Genomic DNA, 17,499 nt, shown 5'->3' with positions numbered 1-17,499 from the left:
ACCAGGGCTTGGTGATATAAAGCTCTCTACTCAGACGAGATTATATAAAATGATTCTCCAGCACTGCTAGATCCTAGTTCTGCTGCATGAATGCTTTGTATTTTATATTACTTTACACTTTAGATTAAGTTGTATTACATTTATATTTTGCCCTTTCTATTTTATATTTTATTCTGTATATAGAAGTGTATTTAGGATTTTCTAGTTTGGAGAAAAATTATAGTGCTGACTTCACAGGGGCTGAACTCGCTGAATTCTATTAAAAAAACAAACATAATCTGGAAGTCTCAGAGAGATAAAAGATGCCTTCCTTAGAAAATGAATAAGACTCTATGGTATAAAGAATTTCACAGGGGAGAGATAAGTTAACAGGAGAATGCATTGGGCAGATGTAAAGTCTCAGTTTGCAGCAAATACAAAATAAACTGCTTTTTTCACAACAATTTAACTTGTTTTTGCCTCCAGTTTAGTATATATTACTTTTCTGACAGTTAAATAATTGTATTGTAATTATTTTTATTTTTTTTTAAATAATTTTTATTGAGGTTCAGTGCAAGGCAAACATACAGTAATAGTTAATATACAATAAAAAGAGACAGTAGTTTCCCAATATACAGTCAATACAGGATAAGCAAATACGTCTTCACTAACAGAGTTTGCTGAACAAATTATATACCTACAGGATGACACATGGGGCCACTTTTGGACCACCTAAAGTTGTGGGAAATGAAGTATATAGTAGGTAATCACAAGTTAAGGGGACCACTCGAGTCCCAAATTATGAACCTCTTTTTAACTTTAATTTTTCAACGTATCACAATATATCCAGTAACTTATATATAGAAAACAATATAGATCGCCTGGACCTGGGAATAATATGGGTTCTATAATAATGTACAGCACAGATGGTGTAGGTATAACATAGGGTGTGATTCAAGTACGTGCTTAAAAAAAGAAAACAATAAGGGAGAAATGTATAATCTTAGATGCTATGCTGTATAAACAAGAAACTCATGGTCACCACTAAACTCAAAATATATACAGGTGGCCCTCGGTTTACGCCGGTTCAATTTACGCCGTTTCATAATAACCTTTTTTTCAGTCATGTGACTGCTCTTGAAATGCATTGAAAAGCAGTGCACTAATTAAAATAGCCAGTAGGTGGAGCTGTCCGCTTGTGTTTCAGCAAAGTTAAGCAAGTTTAACAGCCTGAAATTGATCTGTGTACACAGATCAGACAAGACCTATCGAGCAAGATCTTGCAGCCACTTCCCTATTATCTTCCTGTCCAGCTGCTTGAGGTGAGGGTGCCTAACTGCCTATAAATAACTGCAAATTGAAATGCATAGAATAGGTGCAGACCCAATATTATCTAACATGCTAACAATGCAGAAAACTGTTTGCAGAAAAATGTAAAAAAAGTTTTTGTTCATTAAACTTAGTTTGATGATGATGCAATCTCTTACGTAATTATTTTATTAGGTTATGTTTAGCAAATGTTTTTGTTCATTAAACTTTGTTTGATGATGATACAATCTATATTATTAGGTTTATAATGCTGTTTAGCATTTAAAGTCTTCATTTCAAACCTTTAAAAATAATGTATTAGGTGTTACTTATGACAATTTTGAGAGGGGCCTGAAACCTAACTCCTTCACTTCCCATTGACTTACATTATAAACTGGGTTTCAATATACAACAGTTTCGATTTACAACCATTCCTCCTGGAACCTAACCCCGGCGTAAACTGAGGGCTACCTGTACTTCAACCTGAGTCTGTAATAGATAAATCTAGAAACCCTGACATTTAGGGAGCGTAGCAACCGGAGCTCAGGGGGAGACTTACAAATTGCTTTACTTATCTTATGGAATATATGTTGAAATAAAAAATAACCTGAACATTGAGGTGTAGCACATTCAGAGGTATTGTGAGTAAAGCTTTACACCATTTCTAAACCCTGATCTCAGTCTTTAATATCTAGAAGTGATCAGTGGAGATAAGCGATAAATAGTTATTTTCCTACCACTGATCTCATCACTCAGAAGCTATAGCGTAGTTGCTGATATAGGGCATTATCCATGGATAGGATTTCATAAGCTCAGCTTTGTGATAAGTGTGTCAGATGTTTACTGTCTGAGCTCATATGGAAGTGCAAATTTAGGCGCAATATATTTACCCAGCAAGAATATGGTTGGTAAAGAGGGTGATGTATATTTGGAGATATGAAGTGTCTGACCCGCTGTCTCGGCCGCAGACAGCAAGACAGAGAGAACAAGGAATTATGCATACATATGATCATCAAGTGACAACCTGCTTATATACATAAAGAATCTCCCACATCAAACTATTCACCTGGTTCACCCAGAGAAATTTGTTTAACCTTGTAATGGGTAATAAGTTAGCTATGCCTGCTCCTGATCTAGCACGTCTGCTCATATACCTCTAATAATTAAAATAGCTGGATAACTAATATGAAGCATTTAGGAGTAAAGGTCTAGTAGGCTCTTTCATAGTGTGTAGTAAAAGTTGTATACTAATGGATGTGCAGAAAATAAAAATTGAACTTGGAGTTAAAGTCCTCTCATTGTAGATATACTAAGACTTCACTGTAGGAAACATGCAGACTTACATTACTAAACAACGATCAATTTGGTAATGCAGCACCTACATGCAGTAAAGCTGATTGGTGGGAATATTAATAGAAATAAAACACTATATCTTGCTATATTTAGTTTTTCACCCTCCTAATAGGATGTAGAACTAAAATGTGCTAACTTAGACTCAAGGTATGGAAAATTATCTGCATTAGAATAGAAAAACAGTAACTAATCACAGTTATGAAACACGTAGTAATAAAACTTTATCTAACTTATAACACAGAGTTCTCCTTCTAGTGCTGCTGTCCACAAATAAAGTCTGCCTGATCAATTATCTTGGAGCTAGGCAGGGTTTATACGTAATACAGTGTCTTCACTTTAACCAACCCCAGTTGATACCATACATGAGGCAAGGTGTATAAAATTACCAAGGATGGGTCCAAAAATGACAGTATGTGGAAAGATATCAGTCATGTATGTCCCTCCATGAAGTATGTTCAGAAAAAGATGTGTAGGCAGTTTAATATAAGTTGCTCCGTTACTGTACAATAAATCTTGGATCTGTAAAATGATTAGAGGTGTCCCCGGATGTCTTTCAATATATAGGTATCCATAAAAATGAGACCATCAGCCTTTAGAGTATTGAGGAGTGGTTTTGATGTTTGTGAGCCAGGTTGCAGTGCTTCCCTTGTCGGACATTCTCCTGCAGCAGACATGGTGTCCCTTGGTGATGCTGTATCTTCTGTAATGTTGGACACATATGACCAATCGACCTCACTGCAGTGATCCACAAAAGGTTCTCCACATGGATCAGTAATCTCAGTAATTGTAAGATACTCATTGCTATCAGCCAGACTGCTGCATGAGGTACACCAATGAGTGCCCCATTTTAATAAAGTGGTTTTCCAGGAGCAGAAGCGGCTCTTCTTCCCACGTGGCCACCATCTGTGCTATCTCGTCAAAAGTACTACTCACACAAGTCTGAAGCGACAAGCGATAGCTAAGCTGAGTGGTTCTGGTTATCTTGAATGCTTTTGGGGATTACAAGCACAAAACTTGCTTCCTAACGACAGGGCCCTTAAGTACCCTGCCGGCGGGGGTATTGTGCAGGCCAAGATCTCAAAGTGGCTCCGAGCACTGATGCCAGCAGCAATTTCCTTGAATATTAGGTTCATATGGTGTGTCTTCTGCAGGAGATCTCAGATCTATACTTTAAATTATAGAATTATAGGTAGCACATTTAGAATGCAGCATGTAGTTATGCGTCTGAACATGGACGCTACCCGGAAGTTCCCCCCATCGTATTGTTTAACTTTACCTGCAGACTTAGAAATAAAAGTAAGTATGATCCTAGCTTGTTAAAGTAACATAGAAACTTTCAAATCATAATCAAGATTAGTAAAATCACTGCTGGACCTAATTTAAATATAGACTAGAAAGTGCAAAGCTCAAACGTAATAATACTGAAATCTGAAGTGTAAAATAATATAAAATACAAAGAACAAGGTGTAAGTTTATGTTTCTTCTTCACATACAGAAATACAGAGAACTCCCCTTAGACAAGAATATCAAAATGTCTAGAAACTTGTGAGAGAGATTGAAGTGCTGGGGGGTTCTGCCCTTTTTCTTTTAACATTCAGTGAGTTCAGCCCCTATGAAGTTTACACTACAATTTATCTCCAAGTAGAAGAATCTTTAACCATAAGGCCCTTAGTAACATAATAACACTGCCAGTAACGCACACAAGTGTTTAAAGGGATTTCCCTTCCTCAGAACAAAATTATCAATTAATGGTGAGACCAACACAATGTTTATACAAAAACAAGATGTCCCTTTATTTATATATATATATATATATATGATATGCCAGTAACACACGCATCAGTGAGTAATGGGACAGTCCAATGCTTAATTGATAATATATACAATCTATATATGTGTGTGTGCATATGTATGTATATTTGCTGTTTTAAAATCATGTAAGTTTTTACATGATTTAAAATTGCAAGGATTATGTTAAATAAGTTCAGGGACATACACAGTTAGGAGCTGTTAGACTCCTGCACTGATCAAGCAATCACTTTTTAATATGTTGCAGAGTCAGCATTCATAAGTCTGCAATATACATTCCAGCTTCTCTGTGGGCACTAGAAATCACTTAATTTGCAAAAGTTTTAAATTACAGTTAAAATAGGTCAACTGCATTGCTATTTTACACTTAATTAATTAAACAGATTAATGTGTAACACCCTGGCTGGCTAGAAGTAACATACAGTGAATGCAGATGTGTACCCTAACTCAATCATCCCAGAGCTGACTTAGTGACTTGTTCATCTACACATGGTGTTTATTACAGACACTTCTGCACACAGGAATGCAGGAGATGAAGTGTCTAATATGTACTAGTGCCAGTAGGAAGGTAGAAGGTGTATAATCATTATACAACAACCCCATCATCTCTGACATGGTCTGCCAGCCAGATCAAACATCTTCATGGGTTGAGTTCTATATGTGGATTATTGTATTAATTAGCTTGGTCCTACAGTGTTACGCAACACAATGCTCAGCAATAAAAATAACAACTGTCCTTTTTTCTCTCTTAGTTAAATTAAATGCTTTCAACACGTCTCCGTCAAGCTCATCCATCCCCAGGGAAAGCTGCTTTAAAAATAAAACTCTATGCAATGGTGTGGCTGAATGTTCTCGAGGAGGAGATGAGATGGGATGTGGTACGTAGACTGGTATTATCTCTGGACTTTGTACAGAGGATTATAATTCCTCACTCTGGCAAACTGATTTCTTGCTTCATTGGCAAAAGAGGAATGTGGTCTCGCTTTTGTGCAATGAATGCCGTGAATTCACTTTCTGGCAAAATGTTGGGTTTCTGGCTAATTGGGAGGGAACATCATAAAGAGCTGACATATACTAATCTCTAACATTTCCATTTGCAGTGAGGTTTCGCTGGGATAACTCCCTACTCCAGGTCATGTCACGCACTCAAGAGAATCAATGGCTACCTGTATGTTCCACTGGTGTTAATAGCAATTTCCCAGCCTACGTTTGCCAAAGATTTGGATTTTTGGAGTAAGTATTCCCTACTATCCGGGTGTCCTAGTTCTTTACCTTTTGAACTACCTTCTCTTTAGCCCCTATTTGCTTGCATTATCCCAGGACTTTATTCATATTATCCAGACTTTATTCATAGAGATGAGATTAAAAGAGACATGGAAGCTAAAATGATCCTTTAATAATTAAGATATAGCGTACATTGGTTATTCAAATTGTATGCTCGCTTACTCATTAAAATGTCATACTTACTTTATCATATCGACCATAACTTTAAATACATAATTAACCGTTTTTCAGATTGATACTGTTTTCTTTCATGTGTGCTTCCATCCCTAGATCACCCACCACACAGCTGGTGACAATGAGGGACAATCCACAGAATACCGGACTGGCCAGTGGAGTAGCATCTGACACCATACAGGGCAGCCTGGACAGGTGAGAATGAGATACATAGCAGAGGATCTAGACTTTATAAAAATAGAGGAAACCAACAAAGTCACCGCAAAGCTATATGTCTAGTGTGGAGGGTAGTACTGGTATGTGTGGGGGGTAGGAATGGGCGAATGTGTTTATATTCAAATTTGAATGTTGGATATAATGTTATTGTAGAAATTTGATTTACATAATAGAATGTTGATAAGAACGAATATTCTTAAAATTTTTATTATCAAATGTTATTTACAGCTTCCGAATGTCACATTCATTTATAAAACACAATTGTAGACTAGAAATATTATTCATATTCGAATGTCACATTCAAATTCGACTATCATATTTGTTTTCGAATATTACATTTATAAAACACAGTATTAGACTAGAAATACTTTTTCGAAATTGAATGTTACATTCAAATTCGAATGTAGCATTTGAATATTACATTTATTAAATACAATTGTAACTAGAAATACTATTTCAAATTCAAATGTGATATTAAATTTGAATGTCATATTTGAATTCGAATATTACATTTTAAAAACACAGTATTAGACTAGAAATACTATTTCGAATTCGAATGTGTCATTCGAATTTTAATATTACATTTGAAAAGCAGTTTTAGACTAGAAATACTATTTTTAATTCGAATGTGACATTCGAAATTTGAATGTAGCATTCAAATTTGACTATTACATTTGTTAAACACACTTGTAGACTATAAATACTAATTCGAATTTGAATCTTACATTCAAATTCAAATGTCACATTCAAATTCAAATATTACATTTCAAAATGTAATGAATAGCTAAACATTCTATTATTCGAACGAATATTTTCAAATTTTATTGAAAAATTCAAAAACGAAAATTGGAAAATAGAATGTGATATAAACATTCAAAATTCGATACAAACTAATGTATCAAAATTCGTTTTAAATTTCGAATTTTTAGAAACATTTGCCCATCCCTAGTGGGGGTCATCATTTTTAAGTACTTCTTCCTTTTCTTATTTGTCTCCCCCCCCTTATTTACAACCTTCCAAATCTATTACTGTTGACACCATTGAAAATTGGGTGTGCTACAGTAATTATTGGGGGTGAATCCTACATGAATCCACACTGGAGATGAGGGGTTAATAATTTCATAATAAATGATAAATAAATGTGAATGTTATAATATATGATGGTCGTATTTGTTTGAATGTAATATGCAGTTGTGTAGTAAACATATGTTTGCTTGTTAGGTATAGATTTTTAGATTTGAAATAAAAAATATTCTAGTGAGATTCAGTTTGAATAGAAGCCTTAACCTGTGACTGTACCGGCCTCCTTGCTTTTTTTCGAGCTTTGAAAATAAATTTAGAATTAAACTTCAACCCTTTGTGTGCAGGAAGCAGTTCTATTTACTCGCAGTCAGTTAAACTTTAATTTAGCTGTGCATTTACTTTTGCCCCTTGGCCCTAGCCTGTACTGGCCTACTTGCTTTTTTTTAGGTGCAAACATTTTTTGAATTAAACTTTAACACTTTGGGCCCCATTACACCGTTTTTTGCGCGGTTTTGGTATCCAATATACAGCGCCGCATATAAATGCGGCACGTATATTTCACCTGTCGCCCGCAATTTTTACTCCCATAAGCTAACATGGGACCACGTCGCAAATCGGTATCCAATACTCAGCGCAAGGACTTACGTATCGATAATGGAGAAATCTTACTCCATTTTCACCTTGCCACACAAAGGTAGCCGCAGCAGGCCTTGCGCTGAGTATGGGAGCACCGTAACTCCCGAAACTAACTAACACCTAACACATGCGCAATATCTATCTATCTACCTGTCAATCGCAATCCCCCACCGCAATAACTAATAAAGGCCCAAATTACGAGTTTTGCGTTAGAGGCTATGCGGTGCTAACGAGCAGTTTTGTCTCACCGCTCACTTTCCTACATCGCTGGTATTACAGGTTTTCAGAAACCCGTCGTAAAAAGACAAGAAGTGAGCTTTGAGCAAAATTTTGCTCATTACTGCACTCCAATACCAGCACTGCTTAAGTCAACGGTGAGCTGGTCGTACGTGCTTGTGCACGATTTCCCCATAGGAATCAACGGGGAGAGCCGGCTGAGAAAAAGTAACACCTGCAAAAAAGCAGCGTAAAACTCACTAACGCAGCCCCATTGATTCCTATGGGAAAACTACATTTATGTTTACACCTAACACCCTAGCATGAACCCCGAGTCTAAACACCCCTAATCTTACACTTATTAACCCCTAATCTGCCGCTCCAGACACCGCCGCCACCTACATTATACTTATGAACCCCTAATCTGGTGCCCCCAACATTGCCGACACCTACATTATATTTATTAACCCCTAATCTGCCGCACCTAATGTCGCCGCCACCTACCTACACTTATTAACCCCTAATCTGCCGCCCCCAACGTCGCCGCCACTATAATAAACATATTAACCCCAAAACTGCCGCACTTCCGCATAGCAAACACTAGTTAAATATTATTAACCCCTAATCTGCCGTCCCTAACATCGCTGCCACCTACCTTAATTTATTAACCCCTAATCTGCCGCCCCCAACGTCGCCGCCACTATACTAAATGTATTAACCCCTAAATCTAAGTCTAACCCTAACACCCCCTAACTTAAATATAATTTAAATAAGTCGAAATAAAATTACTATCATTAACTAAATTATTCCTATTTAAAACTAAATACTTACCTGCAAAATAAACCCTAAGCTAGCTACAATATAACTAATAGTTACATTGTATCTAGCCTAGGGTTTATTTTTATTTTACAGGCAAGTTTGTATTTATTTTAACTAGATAGAATAGTTATTAAATAGTTATTAACTATTTAATAACTACCTAGCTAAAATAAATACAAAAGTACCTGTAAAATAAAACCTAGCCTAAGTTACACTAATACCTAACACTACACTATAATTAAATAAATTAACTAAATTAAATACAATTACCTAAATTAAATTAAATTAGCTAAAGTACAAAAAACCCCACTAAATTACATAAAATAATAAACAAATTACAGATATTTAAACTAATTACACCTAATCTAATAGCCCTATTAAAATAAAAAAGCCCCCCCCCCAAAATAAAAAAAAACCCTAGCCTAAACTAAACTACCAAGAGCCCTTAAAAGGGCCTTTTGCGGGGCATTTCCCCAAAGTAATCAGCTCTTTTACCTGAAAAAAAATACAAACAACCCCCCAATCAGAATTAAGGTATTGGCTGATGCAATCAACCAATAGGATTAAAGTTCAATCCTATTGGCTGATCCAATCAGCCAATAGGATTGAGCTTGCTTTCTTTTGGCTGTTCCAATCAGCCAATAGTTTATAAAAATATTTTTAAAAAAATTATTTTTTCTGTAATCTTAGATTTTTTTATTTTCTGTAATTGTAGTTTAAAAGGAAAGTCTACACCAGAATTTTAATTTTGACTCAACTTTCCCTTTAATTTATGCTTATTTTTTGTTTTGTTTTTAAAGTAGTGTTGTTTTTTTATTTTAAGAGTAACTTTAGTATTTTGTAATTTAGGTAATTTGGGTTCATTTAGGGGGTGTTAGGTTAGGGGGCTTAGTAATTTAATTATTTATTTGCGTTGTGGGCTTTGGCGGTTTAGGGGTTAATGCTTTGATAGGTTTATTGCGTTGTGGGCTTTGGCGGTTTAGGGGTTAATACTTTAATAGGTAGTTTGCGATGTTGGGGTTGGCGGATTTAGGGGTTAATACTTTCGTTATTACTTGCTGTGTGGGTTTGATGGTGGATATAGGGATTAATAGTTTAATTAGGCATATTGCGTTGTGGGGGGGTTTTTGGTTTAGGGGTTAATACTTTTATTAGTTCTCTTCTTTCTTCTCCTCTTTTTCCTCTTTCTTTTCTCATCTTATTTCTTCCGTCTCTCTCTCTCTCTCTCTCTCTCTCTCTCTCTCTCTCCCGCTTCCCTCCCCCTCCCTTTTTTTGTTTTTTTGTTTTTTTTTTATCATGCACCATGGCCCAAAAAGTGACCACATATCATTCTTGTCACCCCATTTTCAGTTATTTAAAGGGACAGTCTACACCAGAATTTTTATTGTTTTAAAAGATAGATAATCCCTTTATTACCCATTTCCCAATTTTGCATAACCAACACATTTATAATAATATACTTTTAACCTCTGTGATTATCTTGTATCTAAGCCTCTGCAAACTGCCCCTTTTTTCAGTTCTTTTGACAGACTTGCAGTCTAGCCAATCAGTGCCTGCTCCCAGATAACTTCTTGTGCACAAGCACAGTGTTATCTATATGAAATACGTGAACTAACACCCTCTAGTGGTGAAAAACTGTTAAAATGCAATCTGAAAGAGGTGGGCTTCAAGGTCTAAGAAATTAGCATATGAACCTCCTAGGTTAAGCTTTCAACTAAGAATACCAAGAGAACAAAGCAAAATTGGTGATAAAAGTAAATTGGAAAATTGTTTAAAATTACATGCTCTATCTGAATCATGAAAGTTTATTTTGGCCTAGACTGTCCCTTTAAGTCCAATGGCATAGTTTGAGGGGTAACCCATACACTGTTTGGGAGGTTTATAAAACTATACTTCACTCTAGATTTCCCCCATATATCCTAGATTTATTGTAAAATCCCAATATGTCTCAAAAAAGGATATATTAGTATAGCTGCAGTTACGTTATTTTTTTTTTTCTCTCTCTCTTGATAGGGATATATATGAGTACACTATAACATGCAGCCTTCTTAATTGTCTAACTTCAGGATGTAATTTTTTCTTTGCCATGTGTTAGTGTATATATTTTTCAATCAATTGCTTAGAGAGCTGGCCTTAGACAATATGATATTACCTAGTGTGTATTCTGTGTAAATTTCCTGATGTTTGTCTAGGTTGGCATGCTCACGGTTCACAATAGGCGTATAGTTTTTTTATTTCTTGTATTGCTTTTTCTTGGTCTTTTTCTTTCTTTTTTTTGTTTTTTTGTTATCTGTGTTTGTTAGTGACAAATACCGCAATAAAAATTATATTTAAAAAAAAAAAAAAAAAATACTTTTATTAGTTCCAATGTGGGGTTGATGGCGGATATAGGGGTTTTACGTGTTGAGCTTATTTTTGGGAGGCGTGTTAGACTTTTACGGGAGATTTGATATTTTTTTTACTTTTCTTAGGCGCCGGCAGTTTCTAAAGTGCCGTAAGTCACTAGCGACTCCAGAAATTTGTATTTACGCTCATTTATGGACATCGCTAGTTTATCTGACTTACGGAACTTTATGAACTACCGGTGGGGTTTATTGGATACCCCGATGTGTGAGGTGAAATTACGGGCGGCACGGGTTGCAGCGCTTCTGCTGAAGCCTGCGCCGTATATGTAATCGCGCCCCTTGTGTGCAGAATAACAGTTCTATTCACTTGCAGTCAGTTAAACTATAATTTAAAAGATGCACGTATACTTTTGCTGTTGGGCCATAGCCTGCGACTGTACTTGGCTCCTTGCTTTTTTTGACGTGCAAACATATTTAGAATGAAAGATTAACCCTTTTTGTGCAGAAAAACAGTTCTATTTTCTTGTAGTGAACTGAACGTTGAGATTATTCATAATTATATTGCTGTGGAGCCACAGCCAGTGACAAATAGGTAGGCTTGCTGACTTTATTTGGTGGAATACAAATTTCCATAGAAGTTTAACCCTGTGTGTGTTGAAACATTTGTATTTTCTTTCAGTTCATTTTAAACTGCAGGTTTACTTTATTATGTTGCTGTGGGGACAACATAGTTTGTGACTGATAGGTAGGCCTGCTGTCTTTTTTGGGGGGTACACATAAGTTTTAAATAAAATGTAGCCTTTTGTGTGCAGAAACATTTCTATTTTCTTTCAGTTGGTTTTAAACTGCACGTTTACTTGATTATATTTCTGTGGGAGCATAGCCTATGACTGATAGGTGGGCCTGTATACTTTTTGTAGCATATGCATAACATTTAATTTTATTTTATTTTTTGTATGCATAATTAATTTTTTTCCCTTGTAGTTAGTGCACATTACTGCATTTTTTAACTTTTGTTTTCTATATTTATCTAGCAAATATATATAATATTTTATTATAAATTCATTATATATCCAAACAAAATATATATATATATATATATAGGATATTACTAATACTCTTCAACCAATTGAAAGTATAATTGCTATTGCAAACAGTGATCAGAGATCGCCACCTAGTGTCAAAATATGAGAAAAAATCCTCATATTTTAAAACCGGTTACTTCAACTTTATTTTAGAGTTTCTTTTTTATATAAATTGGTGGTAAAAGAAAAGACTAAAAACAAGCAGCTGTTTTAAATAAAAAAGGTTTAATTAAAAAAGGGGAAAAAACAGCGCTAAATAACAGCATATACAAAACTTCTTCCTACACTAAAATGTATGTGAATATTCTTGTATTAAAAAAAATGTTCAACAAAAGATATAGGTAACATGTCAAACAAACATTTTAAATGGAGCAAGCTGTTATTTATCCACTTATAAATCTCTGCAATACGCCTCAAATGGCATATGGTATTCAGTAGACATGTGCGATTCGGTTCGGATCGATTCGGAAATTCGGTAAAATTCAGGATTTGGATCGATCCGAATTAAAATAGTGCCGAATCTACAGAATAAGTCCGAATTAGTTCGGATTTATTCGGTAGATTCGGATGACCATGGATTACACTAGTATTGTACAGTATATTAGGTTATATCACTCTGCTATGGGTTACACCTGATATACAGTACATAATACTAGTCTAATCCCACCTAACACTTACCGAAATTCCGAATTTCCGAATCGAACCGAATCCAGCCGAATTTATTCGAATCCGAATGAATCCGAAACAAATCCGAACCGGATTTATTTGAATCTGAAACAAATCCGAACCGAATTGATTCAAATTTTTCCGAATTCGAATCGCTCCGAACCGAAATTCGAAAAAATCCGAATCGATCCGAAACTAATTTTTTCGCCATGCACATGTCTAGTATTCAGGGACAAATGAAAAATATATTCTCCCTCCAAATAGTAAAGTATACCCTTTCAAATATAAGTACACTATATAAGTACACTTTCTAAAAACATATGTATAATTCAGACACTATTATATATCTTCAGACATAAATAATTGAATGTGTGTGGATAGATATATATTTTATATGTATGTGTGTATATATATATATATATATATATTCATTATGTATATAATTATGCATGTATGTATGTTTGTGTGTGTGCACTGGAACCCTTTGTAGTTAAACGGACAGGAAACCCCAAAATGTTCATTCATGATTTGGATAGATCATAGAATTTTAAACACCTTTCCAATTTACTTCTAAAATGTTCTTCATTCACTTGTTATCCTTTGCTGAAGGAACAGCATAGCACTCCTGGCAGCTAGCTGAACACATCTAGTTAGCCAATTAGCCAATCACAAGTGACAAATGTGTGCAGGCACCAATCAGCAGCTAGTGGGACACTAGTGTAAGATATGTGTGTATTTTATTTTTCAACAATGGATACCCAGAGAAATAAGCACATTTGAAAATAGAAGTGAATTAAAAAGTGTCTTAAAATTAAATGCTCTGTCTGAATCATGCAAGTTTAATTTTGACTTTCCTATCCCTTTTAAGTAGATGAAAACACGAAAAAATATATTTATGCAATATAATATTCATATTTAAGTGTTTAACCCCTTTAATTTTAACGACCAAGAGCATACAGGGTACGTACTACAAAAAAGGTCAGTTAACGACCAAGGACGTACCCTGTACGTCCTCAGGGTTTTCAAGCGGTGGAAGCGATCCTGCTGGCTTCCAGCCGCTTACAAGGTATTGCAGTGATATTGAGGCATCACTGCTATAACTTTTTTGGCACACCGATGCAGAGAGAGCCACTCTGTGGCCCTCTCTGCATCAGTCAGCAATGGTGCCGATCGTTGGTGGGTGGGAGCAGCTGCAGTGAAGCGGGTGGGCGGCCCATTGCTGGCGAGCTTCCAGCCAGAAGTAGGAAATGCCTGTCGGGTGCGCGCAGGGGGTGTGTGCGCGTGCGCCCGCGATCTGGGCGCATATAAAAAATGTAAGTGGTGGGAGAGGGTGGTGTGCGGGGGTGGGGGACTGCCAGAGAAGGGAGGAATCATTTTTGAAAAGGGATCTGGAAGGGGGGGTAGGGTATGGAGGGGGGCAGCTACACCCACAGAAAAAGTGAGTAGTTATTTTTTAAAAAGGCCACATTTGATTGCAAAGTGGGTACTGGCAGACAGCTGCCAGTACCCAAAATGGTGGTGAATAGTTAGTGGGGGGAGGGTTAGAGAGCTCTTTGGGGGGAATCAGGGAGGTTGGGGGCTAAGGGGGGATCCTACACAGCAGAATATATATATATATATATTATTTTTTTTAAATAAATAACTGCCAGTACTTTCTGCCAGTACTTAAGATCTTAAGATGGCGGGGACAATTGTGGGGTGGGGGAGGGAAGTGAGCTGTTTGGGAGGAATCAGGGGTGGGATGTGTCAGGTGGGAGGCTGACCTCTACACTAAAGCTAAAATTAACCCTTCAAGCTCTCTACAAGCTACCTAATGTGCAGCAGCATTTAGCGGCCTTCTAATTACCAAAAAGCAATGCCATAGCCATATATGTCTGCTATTTCTGAACAAAGGAGATCCCAGAGAAGCATTTACAACCATTTGTGCCATAATTGCAAAAGCTGTTTGTAAATAAGTTCAGTGAGAAACCTAAAGTTTGTAAAAAGTGAATGTTTTTGTTTATTTGATCAAATTTTGCGGTAAAATGGTGGCTTGAAATATATCAAAATGGGCCTAGATCAATACTTTGGGTTGTCTACTACACTAAAGCTAAAATGAACCCTACAAGCTACCTAATTAACCCTGTCACTGCTGGGCATAATACGAGTGTGGTACGCAGCGGCATTTAGCGGCCTTCTAATTACCAAAAAGTAGTGCCACAGCAATAAATGTCTGCTATCTCTGAACAAAGAGGATCCCAGAGAAGCATTTACAACCATTTGTGACATAATTGCACAAGTTGTTTGTAAATAATTTCAGTTTGAAACCTAAAGTTTGTGAAAAAATGAACAATTTTTTTTTTTATTTCATCGCATTTGGCGGTGAAATGGTGGCATGAAATATACCAAAATGGGCCTAGATCAATACTTTGGGTTGTCTACTAAAAAAATATATACATGTCAAGAAATATTCAGGGATTCCTGACAGATATCAGTGTTCCAATGTAACTATGGCTAATTTTGAAGAAAAAAAAATGGTTTGGAAATAGCAAAGTGCTACTTGTATTTATTGCCCTATAACTTGCAAAAAAAAGCAAAGAACATGTAAACATTGGGTATTTCTAAACTCAGGACAACATTTAGAAACTATTTAGCATGGGTGTTTTTTGGTGGTTGTAGATGTGTAACAGATTTTGGGGGTCAAAGTTAGAAAAAGTGTGTTTTTTCCATTTTTTTCCTCATATTTTATATTTTTTTTATAGTAAATTATAAGATATGATGAAAATAATAGTATCTTTAGAAAGGCCAAAACAGTATATAATATGTGTGGGTACAGTAAATGAGTAAGAGGAAAATTACAGCTAAACACAAACACAGCAGAAATGTAAAAATAGCCTTGGTCCCAAACGGTCAACAAATGTAAAAGTGGTCTGGTCACTTAAGGGTTAAATGTATATGTACTGTAAATATTTCACATTCCAAAGTTCTCCATATAGTAGAACATGTCCTATGTATGTCTAAATATATATATATATATATATATATATATATATATATATATATATATATATATATATATATATTAATCTGTATATATCTATACCTATATATAATCATGTATGACTTCATAGGGTAACAAGTTATCACACCTGATATTGTAAGTTCAGCTTTTTACACTTGGCGAGTTAGCACCCAAAATGGTTTACCTTCAACTTTTAATACGAGCACAACCCAACACACACAAAACGCGTACTTCTAGCGCAGTTAGCACTTGAGCGGAAGCATTAAATAACGCTCCATTTGTAATCTGGCCCACAGTGTGTTAGCCCTGCTTACCCAGCTGATGCGCTACACAGTTTTTTTATTTTTCCATATTAACTCTTATTGTGCGTGTAAATCAGCAAGCATATGTAATAGTGACCTTAAACTCCCATTCTCATCGTGCACATGCTCCAAGTGTCAGTGACATCACATTTTGAGCAGCCACAGGCACTCAAAGCATGCGCACTATGTGCCAAGCCCGAAACACATCACAAAACGTATAAACTTCCAAAAAACTTGGCCAGTCTAACAATACTGAATTATACTTTAATACAAATTTTTAATTGATTTAATCAGCATTTCAAATGTGCTTTTATGTCCCTTTATTGTATTTTGGAATAGACTGAGGTCTCCAATGAGGGTTACATTTTAGTTTGCTTTGAGTTGGTGCTAAGTATAAAAGTATAAAGAAATACAAGAGACTTTTCTGATATATGCAAGGAATCAGACAAATATGAACTATGATCTGGTAAAATCTGTTTTAGCTAATACTATATAAATGTTTATCTCTATAAATTCTCATTTGAAGTATTTGTATATAAATGATATGCTAAGATCTACAACTAGAGCTATCATTAAGCCCTGCCTTCCAATGTCTTTGTTGTCCCATCATAATGGTAGCTAACATTAGGGATGGGCGAACGTTTCTAAAAATTTGAAATTTAAAACGAATTTTGATACATTCGTTCGTTCGAATCGAATTTTGAATGTTTATATAACATTCTAACATTCTATTTTCGAATTTTCATTTTAGAATTTTTCAATAAAATTCGAAAATATTCGTTTGAATAATAGAATGTTTAGCTATGTATTCATTCAATTTCAAAATGTAATATTTGAATTTGAATGTGACATTCAAATTCGAAATAGTATTTCTAGTCTACAACTGTGTTTAATAAATGTCACATTCAAATTTGAAATAGTATTTCTAGTCTAATACTGTGTTTTCTAAATGTAATATTCGAATTAGAATGTGACATTCGATTCAAATGTGATATTCGATTCAAATGTGACATTCGAAATAGTGTTTCTAGTCTACAATTGTGTTTTATAAATGTAATATTTGAATTCGAATGTGACATTCGAAAACTGTAAATAACATTCGAAAATCGAATTTTTAAGAATATTCGTTCTTATCAACATTCTATTATGAAAATCGAATTTCTACAATAACATTCGTTCTAACATTCAAATTCGGATATAAACACATTCGCCGATCCCTAGCTAATATGCACTACTCTTCACTTGATGAGTGATTAGAAACAGATCTGTGATTCCGCTCAAAG

At 35.4% G+C, this 17,499-nt stretch overlaps 1 protein-coding gene across 1 annotated transcript in view; it reads left to right on the top strand.

The window, feature by feature from the left end:
• Positions 1–17,499, top strand: part of LOC128638183 (transmembrane protease serine 13-like) — a 145,850-nt gene that overhangs the window by 90,454 nt on the left and 37,897 nt on the right. The window contains exons 4-6 of the mRNA XM_053690047.1: positions 5,202–5,327; positions 5,550–5,682; positions 6,004–6,102. Of these exons, the coding sequence (XP_053546022.1) occupies positions 5,202–5,327; positions 5,550–5,682; positions 6,004–6,102 (358 nt within the window). The remainder of the gene's footprint in view (positions 1–5,201; positions 5,328–5,549; positions 5,683–6,003; positions 6,103–17,499) is intronic.

The sequence above is a fragment of the Bombina bombina genome, chromosome 8, assembly GCF_027579735.1.
Source record: "Bombina bombina isolate aBomBom1 chromosome 8, aBomBom1.pri, whole genome shotgun sequence".
In the NCBI taxonomy this organism is placed as follows: domain Eukaryota; kingdom Metazoa; phylum Chordata; class Amphibia; order Anura; family Bombinatoridae; genus Bombina; species Bombina bombina.
The sequence above is the reverse complement of the archived record's forward strand: the minus strand, read 5'-3'. Positions and strand labels throughout refer to the sequence as shown.